The sequence below is a fragment of the Leiobunum rupestre genome, chromosome 11 (genome assembly GCF_980474605.1).
Source record: "Leiobunum rupestre chromosome 11, qqLeiRupe1.1.hap1, whole genome shotgun sequence".
NCBI classification, from domain to species: Eukaryota; Metazoa; Arthropoda; class Arachnida; order Opiliones; family Sclerosomatidae; genus Leiobunum; species Leiobunum rupestre.
In genome coordinates this window covers 45,317,670-45,327,436 of record NC_143394.1, presented here as the reverse complement: position 1 = coordinate 45,327,436, position 9,767 = coordinate 45,317,670, and the positions used below count along the sequence as shown (strand labels likewise).

Here is a 9,767-nt window from a genome sequence, read left to right as displayed (position 1 = left end):
CCGAACAATTGGAACATTTACAATCATTACTTCTCGTATCGCTCGTCCCCCCGCGGCCCCCCTGTCTCTATCGAAGAGTGGGGGATCGTCAACACCCCCGTTATTCCGCGGCTCGAAACTCTTTTGTTTATAGCGTATTCGTCCCCAGAGCGCGTTCGAAAGAGCGACAGATTCGATAAAAAACTAGAGAAAAGCGAAACCTAACTGAAGAAGGAAAAAATGTTGGAAAAATAATTGCGGGCGTCGTTTAAGCGTAGTAGCGGTAGCGCGTCGGAGTCGACGCCGAGAGAGTCGGCCGCCTCCCTCCGCCGCGAGATACCTCCGCCGACGCCGTTCGCGGCGCTCCGACACTTGACGCGTTTTTCGCAGTTTCGCGCGTTCGAGGAGAGATCATCGGCGGCGGCGGCGACGGGTTGCCACCCTTCCGCCTCCTCACTCTCTCTCCACCCTCTCCTGCCACCCCGCGGCCGTTGACGGAGTTCCGACACCTCCATGCGTTTCGACCACTCCGAGCTCGGACATCTGGGGATGGCCTATAACCCATTCCTGCTGGCGCCGTCGGCCGCGCGACAAACCGACTTCAGTATGAACTCCATCCTGACGCAACCTCAACACTATTTGTCGGCGGCGGCCCTCTCGTTCAACCCGGCGGCGGCGGCGGCTGCGGCGGCCGCGGCGCGAGGCGGATACGGCCCCGCCACTCCTTTCCCGAAGCTGCCACCCGCCGCTGGGCCGCCGTTGCCCGGCCCGCCGCGCATCACCGCCGAGGACGTGCTGGCCCATCAGTCGCAACTACGGCCTCTCAGAGGATTCGAACTCATGGCCGAAGACGACGGCGTCCAAGACGACCCGAAAGTTACTCTCGAATCCAAAGACCTCTGGGAAAAGTTCCACGTTTTTGGAACGGAAATGGTCATCACCAAATCTGGCAGGTCAGTCTCTCTCTCTCTTAATTAGCGCACGCTTCGTTATTTCTATCAAACTAGCCGTTCCTCCAAAACCTTCATTTCCACCGAACAATTGTATCAATTAAATAATTTTAAACGCGCTAAATGCACGCTTACAAGTTTTGAACTCAACCCAAGGCGAGGGGCTAGTTACTCCGCGTAATCGGTATACAAGTCCGTTGCTTTGATTGTACCAAGAGATTTATCAGTGTTGAGTATCCGTAATCGGTGTACAGGCCGAGGGGTAAGACACTCTGCGAACTCGGTGTACACTGCCGTACCTTTGACAGTGCTAAATGGAACTCGCGAAATCTTGAAAATATGTACCTTTAACAGTGCTAAATGCACGAACTCGGTGTACAGATTATCTGAGACTGTCTTACCCCTCGGTACAGGCCATCTGACAATAAACTGTGTATTTACAAAAGTGCAACGTTAAATTTTCCCTTAATTAAACATATCAAATAATATTTTGCATAATTTCACTTATATATAATAATACGTAATAAATATAATTGAATTAAGAATATAACAATCCGTAAGTAATATACAAAAAAATATAATGCAATTAGCAACATTATTATGTTACGGAGCTATACTATATTTAAATTTAATTAAATCAAACAATTAAAACTAAAGCGACAAATGGCACGATCAATATTTAAATCGAAGTCGGGAGATTTCTCATCGTATTGGCTCAAATTGACAAAAGACAGATAACACGGTATAATTGGGAAAAGAACTTTTCCGCCTTTATAAATGAATACTGAGGTGGTAAAACACGCGGGGACACGGATAGCGCGTAAAATAGCGGATCGAGAACGTCGGTGGGCCCAAGTACAACGTCAGTCCTCCATCTTCAAATCCCCATTGCGGCGCGGCGGAGAGCTGCCCCTCGATCGAAAGGGTGGGCCGCCGCGGAATACGCCAGAGCCCAAGGAGAAGCGAGCGTGCACGCGGAACAGCGTCACAAAGAAGACGTATAAATTTTTAAGCGACTTAAAGAAGAGGAGGCTTCGGTGCGTGACACGAAGACGACTGTGCAGGGGCCGGACTCTAACCTCGAAAAAGGATTCCCGTCTCTTCGGATCTCTCCCGACATCCCTTTCTTAAATAATTGATTTGAGACTTTTAAATATTCAGCGCTCCGTCGCCCGCCCTACACAAGTTCCCCATCCTAGACGTTCTTCGCGTTCAATTAAATGTATGACGCCAGTACTTCCCAAAAGATACCAGAGAAATACCCGAGTATTCGAAAATACGGGAAAATTCTTCATTCTCGACTTCTCTACCGTAAAGTATATTTTATCCGTAGTGAAAAACCCCTACCTTCGGTACTACACCCACTGCGAGTTCTTAAGTGATACTAGCCCACTTGGATATTAGATTATGTCGCCAAAAACGCACAGACACGAAAGATACTGGTTTTTGAAAACGCGCTCTTTTTCGTCGTCAACATCGACTTGGCGGACATATCGCGCCATCTGTCATCGAAAGGGAGAGATATTCGCGTTATATTACCAGCCTAAATTTCCTTTTACCCGGGATTATTTGCCAGAAACTACACTAAAAAAAATAAGGTGTATTTCAACATCTTTTTAAGAACAATTATGGGTCCCAATGTGTTTTGATTACTGATTAAAGTTGTTAACTCACACCATTAAAGGTTTTAAATTACTTAATTTTTACTATATTACACAAAAATTCAAGAAAAAAGGTTTCATTAAAAGTAATCTTTCATACCTTTTTACACCTTTTTGGTATATTTATCCTGCTTAAGTAGCACCTTTTTACTCCATTAAAGATGTAAATAACAGTATGGTTTTCTTTTTTAAAGGTGTAAGTTTCACAAAATAATTTGGTCATAATATATAATTTAAACAAATTGTTTTACTGTTACACACCATTTTAACACCCTTATGAGAAAACGTCATAAAATGTTTTTTTTTCTGGAGTTATAAAGGTGTAAATAAGGTGCGATTGTAAAATTAGTATTACACCTTTACGACTCCTTATAGTTACACTATTTTTTAGAGTGCAAATATTAAATTACTAAATGACGCTGAGAACGTTAATAAAATATCATAAATTCTGAAATATCATAAATTCTGAAATATCGTAAATTCTGAAATATCATAAATTCTGAAATATCATAAATTCTGAAATATTTGAAATGATGGGTAACGCGTAAATGAAGTATAAATGTATTAATTTATAATTACAAGTTTACAAATTGCGCCAAAAATGCGTTAATATTTTAAAACATTTGTAAGTAAGGGTTAGATATTACTAAATATATTGACTTAACATCCCGATATATTTATATAAATAAATGAAGTAAATTGGTTATTGTTTGTTTGGTAGGCGCATGTTCCCGGCGTACAAAGTGCGAGTGACTGGTCTGGACAAGAAGTCCAAGTACATTCTGCTGATGGACATCGTGGCGGCGGACGACTGCCGCTACAAGTTCCACAACAGCCGATGGGTGGTGGCCGGCAAGGCGGACCCGGAAATGCCCAAGCGCATGTACATCCACCCGGACTCGCCCAGCACCGGCGAACAGTGGATGCAGAAGGTCGTCTCCTTCCACAAACTCAAACTCACCAACAACATCTCCGACAAACACGGATTCGTAAGTACCTTTCCTATTAAACTTTGTGTAAAAAACGAGGCAGCAAATCTGCTAGTAGGTTATTTCTGACTGAACGTGTCCAATATAAAATACTTAAAGCAGAAATTATTCGTCAAAAACGCGCAATACACCGATACTTTGTTAAGATCATTCATAAACCATTATAAAATGTCCAAAAACTCTAAAAACTCACAATTTAAATCATTTAAACGTTGTATACGTCACAAAAACAGTAGGACGGCTCACTTACAAGGGGAGTAAACGAGGTGTTTAATGTGTGGTAATTTGGACCACATTTAGGTAAATTTCATCAAGTTTGGGTGAATTGGAACATTTTTTGGGGTAAAATAAGGAAAAAATCGTATTTTTGTTTTAAGTAGTCAAAACCATTTTCGGTTGCCATGGCAAATCGAATGGGTCTACATTACGGCCAACTTCGAACAAAATCGGCCATAAACACCTCGGGTACTCCCCTTGTTAGTCAATTTAAATTTAGTGTTGCAAATAATCAAGGGTAATTTATTATTTACAATAATTTTCCATATTTGCTACTGTTTGATCTGCCTATAAAATATAACTTCGCAACACTGCTTAATTAGAGTAAAATTTTGACGAGGGGCAGATCACTTGGTTACAGGGTGTTCTAATAATCACCATTTAACCATTTTTAATCTTTGTACATATAAAGCTACAGATTTACTTTTAATCTAATCTAATCATGATTATATCATACGCGGGTCTCCTAATTGGAGTGAGCTGCCACTCGCATTTTGAGCGGTTAGTTTGAGAAAAAAACATACAGTTATTCGTTGAACTGGTAAATTTAGAGTAGTGTAGAGCCAATAATATATATAACGTAAAGATATTTTTCAGAGTAATTAGGGTAGCAGAAGAATTAATTTAACAGACTTCAATTAAGACAAATTATATTTCTGATTAGGAGCACTATTAATAATTTAGGTGGTTAGTGCAAATAGAGTTAAATTCGCAAGCGAATATTGTCTGCTTATTTGTTGTAAGACTTAAAATAATTATGAGTTACAACCCAAAATTAATGTAATATTTGGGTATATAATACACTTTTTATTGATTAAAAAATTAACCATATTTATTTGAGAAAATATGCGCTATTTCGACTAGTAAATACATCCGAAAAATTTTAACGTGAATTTATCCTAAATTGTTATCAATTATTATTATTAACGATTTAGTGACGTTTCCGTTAAAATTTATCCGCTGGCGGGAAACTAAGAAAATTATGCTTCTAAAATACCAAATATAACTCTGCAAATTAAGTTCGACCCGAACACCGGAGCGCCGTGGAACGAACAATTTAAGGGTCGCTTATAATTAAATATCGGTATCAATCATTGGATTTCAAAGCATTGACGATCACAAAGACCAAAATATTATCGTATAGATAAGGACTATTTCCGTACGTCGCTCCCTCTGGGGATGAAATGTGTAATGGCGAAATTATACGCAAAGTTATTAATATTATTCCTATTATTAATTGACAAATGGGGAATTGACTTGTTAAACGTTTCTAAAAATTACTTTAATGATCTGTACAGTCTACGCACTTTTAAATCAAACCAGAGGCTTATAATATATATTACTTGAGAGAAGTTGCCATATAGGAGGCTCGCGGCGATTTCCAATGGGAGGGAATTTAGTCTCCAAATCTCGGATGTCTAACCACACAGGGCTCGAAACATTACCCGTATTACGTCTAACGATGTAAAAATGTCCAAATTAAACTGGACAAAATAAAATATTTTCCAGATGTTAATAGTTTTAGACAGTTTCTAAATTATCTATTTATCACGGCATAATTTTTATCCCGAGTTTCGCAATATATACATTTCAAGCCAATATCTTAGCAGGATATCGAGCTGGATACTTCTCTCATATGATATATGTTATATACTTATGAAGAGACACATTTTAAGCAAATAACCTTAGAAGGATATCGAGCTGGATACTTCTCTCATAAGATATATAACATACTTCTGAAGGAACACATTTTAAGCAAATAACCTTAGCTGGATATCGAGCTGGATACTTATCTCATAAGATATAAAAACATACTTCTGAAGGGACACATCTTAAGCAAATAACTTTAGCAGGATATCGAGCTGGATACTTATCTCATAAGATATAAAAACATACTTCTAAAGGGACACATCTTAAGCAAATAACTTTAGCAGGATATCGAGCTGGATACTTATCTCATAAGATATAAAAACATACTTCTGAAGGGACACATTTTAAGCAAATAACCTTAGCAGGATATCGAGCTGGATACTTATCTCATAAGATATATAACATACTTCTGAAGGGACACATTTTAAGCAAATAAGCTTAGCAGGATATCGAGCTGGATACTTCCCTAATAAGATATATAACATACTTCTGAAGGGACACATTTTAAGCAAATAGCCTTAGCAGGATATCGAGCTGGATACTTATCTCATAAGATATAAAAACATACTTCTGAAGGGACACATTTTAAGCAAATAACCTTAGCAGGATGTAACTTAAAATAATTTTTTTGCTAAGTTTTAATAAATTAAATTTTTTTAAGAAAATAGTCAACGTATATAATCGCTCTAGTTTTATCGAGTGAATTTTTGAAAGCCAGAAATTTTTCGCCTCGATTTGCAAAAAGTGCAGAGAAAAAAACGGGGTGAATTGAAATTTGGTTAATTCCGCTCAAAGTTCGCTTGAAAATCACAGTGCGAATCGCGCAGTCGGCGAAAACGGCGCCTATGCTCTCAAAAAAAAGGGCCAGAAGCAAACATTGATTTTCGGCAAACTCAGCGGTATTGAACGGGAAAAAACAGGCGGGAACCTGGTGTTTCACATTTCCAGCTTGGCTCACCTCTTACGAACTACATTTTTATCTAAACCGGGATGCGGAAAAAACAGTGAAATTCAAAGAAGTCGGTATAAGGTTTCGGAATACATTTAGTCTATATGGCGGCCTTCGCTCAAAGGCAGGGTGAGGGGGATGAAAGTGGCTGATAATGACGCCAAGTGAAAGCTACCTATAGAAGAAATCGGAACAAACACTGACCTCCGGGATTTGTATAAAACAGAATGGTACTTTATAAACCGGTTTGGGTTTCTGTTCTGGAAAGCTGTATTGACATTAGCCACCTTTTGAAGGTGCCAAATTACCCGGCGTTAGAATAGAGTGTTCCAGCTTATGTATATGACGCCCTCTCGCGCTCAATAGGGCGACAAACGCGGATAAAAGCTATAAATTGGTAAGTGAAAAGAATACGAGATTAAGTTACGAGTGTTTTTGAACAGCTTTCTTCTATACAACAAGGCCGGCTGATTTAAATCAAGATTAAAATCTTGATCGAAATCGCGTATCGTTTTACCATGCTAAAAAATGGGCTCCGAAACCATTCCAGTTAAAGCAAACGTGAACAAATGAAATTGACAAATAGCCATTAAACTTAACTAACTTATTAAAATAATATTAAATTTTAGTTTCCGAAACTGACGCGCAGTGCCCATCAATTAGGAAAAAGCTTTTAATTGAATAAAAATCAATAAATTTGGAAAAATAGAAAAGTAATATTTAAAAATCCATTGATACAGAAAGAATTAAAGTATTCAACATTTTCTATTCATGGATTAATTGGATTTGCATTTAGAATATTCTAAAACTAAAATACAAGCAGTTTGAGTGGGATTTTTAATGAGTCAGTTTTGCAGTATAACGTTACGGTAATCAGAGCCATCTTCCACGCAACAGAATAAGCAGTTTTCCAATTAGGTTACCATCGTGCAAACCGGCCTATGATTCTCTTATTATCGCGAGTATACGTGTGAAATAGATGAGACTAGAATGTCAATTGGCCAAACTTCGTTTATAGCGCGAGACAATTAAGCTACATCTTTAGGTAAAGAATGCTAATCGACATTTTTAAATAGTTCAATTAATATTATATTAACCTGTGGGTAAAAAATGTCGATCCCACCCTGTCGGCGCGTCACGCGTCGCCTGGAAAACGAACGATTTTAAACCTCAAACAAGAATTTCGACATTTTCAACCACCTTTTTAACATACGAGTATATTTGATCACTACAATTTGCGGGGAAAAACGATTACCGCCTTAACTTATCCGAGCATACTTTCTCATCCATTAATTTTAATTAAGAAATCAAGGGAAATTCGACCAACCTAGTCTCCGAGCAATGTCAATTGAAGAAGCGGTGAACCTCGTCAAACCGAAACATCACGTAGTCGCGAATGAGAAAAACGAGCGATATTTCCCAGAATCAAAACCGTAAAAGAGAAGAAATAAACAATAAACCGCGCTGGTTTTGTCTAACAATTGGCACGTATTTTTCCCTACAGATTCACTCCAGCGCTAATGATTTCCAATACCTTCGCGAGTAGACTTTGAATGACATTTCGGCTGGTTTCCCCTTATTACGAAATATGATTAAGAAGCTCGTACGTGCGAACGCGCTCGAAACGAAAATGCCCACAAATGATATTTTATGTCGCTGAAAATACTCTATTCCCATTGTCATTCTTTTTATCTCTAAATATTCGGTCGTAGTGGAGGGTAAATATATTAATAATAAACAGGATAGAAGTCGTCGAAATCGCCGAGTACGTGACCATATTTTGCAGCCACGCATTTGTTTCTATACAATTGTAGTTGCTATTTAATAATAATGGCAACTCGTAGACACTATCCATTAAGTTTGCGAAAATTAGCTCGCGCAACAAACGTAATGGTGGTAATATTCACGCTATTTTGTCGCGCGTTTTTCGTTTTTAAAATTTATACGCGTTTTTCAATAAACATATCCTATTAAAGGTATCGAACAGGGTTCGTACGAAATTTTCGAATTTCAAATCCCTGACTTATCCAGGTTATCCCTGATTAATTTTTGGCAATATCCCTGACCTTTTTGTTAATATTTGAAATCCCTGACTTATCCAGGTTATCCAGGATATCCAGGTTCCGTACGAACCCTGTCGAAGACCTTTTGAAGTATTGACCAATTATAGATTCTTATGAAAACCTTCTGTCTTTGACGTCAGTAAAGTAAATCATTCAAATTCAGAAGCTTGTGGTCAAGGCAGTGTGTTTAGAATTTCAACAGCAGTTGGGTTATCTATGTAAATATAATTATAATCGAGACTATAGCTTTGACTGTAATAACGTAATTACATAACTGATTACGGATAAAGCATACTTTCATACGTGTAATAATAATGCTAATAAACTAGGCTTATACCCAAAGCACCACTTTAGGCCCAAGTCATCTAGCGAGCCAACCGCTCCATACACTAACTATTACCGTTAACCACAAAAAGTTTTATGGAAAGGAAAACCTCTTTAAAAAGTGGGGAGATAACTTGCAAACTCAACGCGAAAGGAGTAGCATCGAGTGCCAAAAGTGGGGATCGAACCTGCCTCTTCTTGCTGCGAGACGAACGTGCTAACCATTTCGCCACCCCACAGTTAAGAAACAGTTAAAGGTACATTTTGTTAAACATGATGGAATAAATCGACCATAAACATGAAAGTTCATATTTAAGTTCATATTGAAGGTATATTTACAATTATCCTCTTCCATCAAGTATAATCGTGACAATTACGCAGTTACAAACTCTCTCTGAATAGGAGAAAGTATAACAATTAATAGACGACAATGGTGTAGAGAACGTGTCTTTGTTTACGGCATCATTTTCGCGAAAGAACAAGCGCGGGTTCGGTGATTAGGAGAGATTGTCCATCGCCGCTTAAACAAACAAGCGAGCTGGCTTGGTTTCGATATCAGTCGGGGCTATCTCGATGTGGTCTATGCTCCCGAATACAAGATCTCTCGGCGCCTATCTCTTGGCACCCCCTCCTCTGCTTTACATAAACTGGATACTACTTAGGAACAAAGATAGGCAACCTCGACTTCTTTGTATTTATCATGGCCGCGATTTAGAAGGGGAGTTTTTCAATCTATTTAGAAAGGGTACCGTTCTAAGCGGCTTCGTTGGGAGAATCATTTTTCGAACGTGAAGTCGCATTATGCTTGACGAACCGAATAGCGCTTTTCTTTTTTCAATGAGATAGAATCTATAACGTTCCGGTGAATGCCTGAAGAGTGATCTATTTGGGAAAGATAAAGCCCATGATTAATAATTATCAGCTAG

General features: G+C 38.7%; 1 protein-coding gene across 2 annotated transcripts in view; it reads left to right on the top strand.

Moving 5' to 3' along the window:
- The first annotated feature begins 237 nt into the window (after positions 1-237).
- The window catches only part of LOC149922990 (uncharacterized), a 33,775-nt gene continuing 24,245 nt past the window's right edge, over positions 238-9,767 (top strand). For both annotated transcript variants that reach the window (XM_090163579.1, XM_090163578.1), the window contains exons 1-2: positions 238-932; positions 3,312-3,579. In XM_090163579.1, coding sequence (XP_090019705.1) covers positions 493-932; positions 3,312-3,579 — 708 coding nt within the window. In that variant the 5' untranslated portion in view covers positions 238-492. The remainder of the gene's footprint in view (positions 933-3,311; positions 3,580-9,767) is intronic.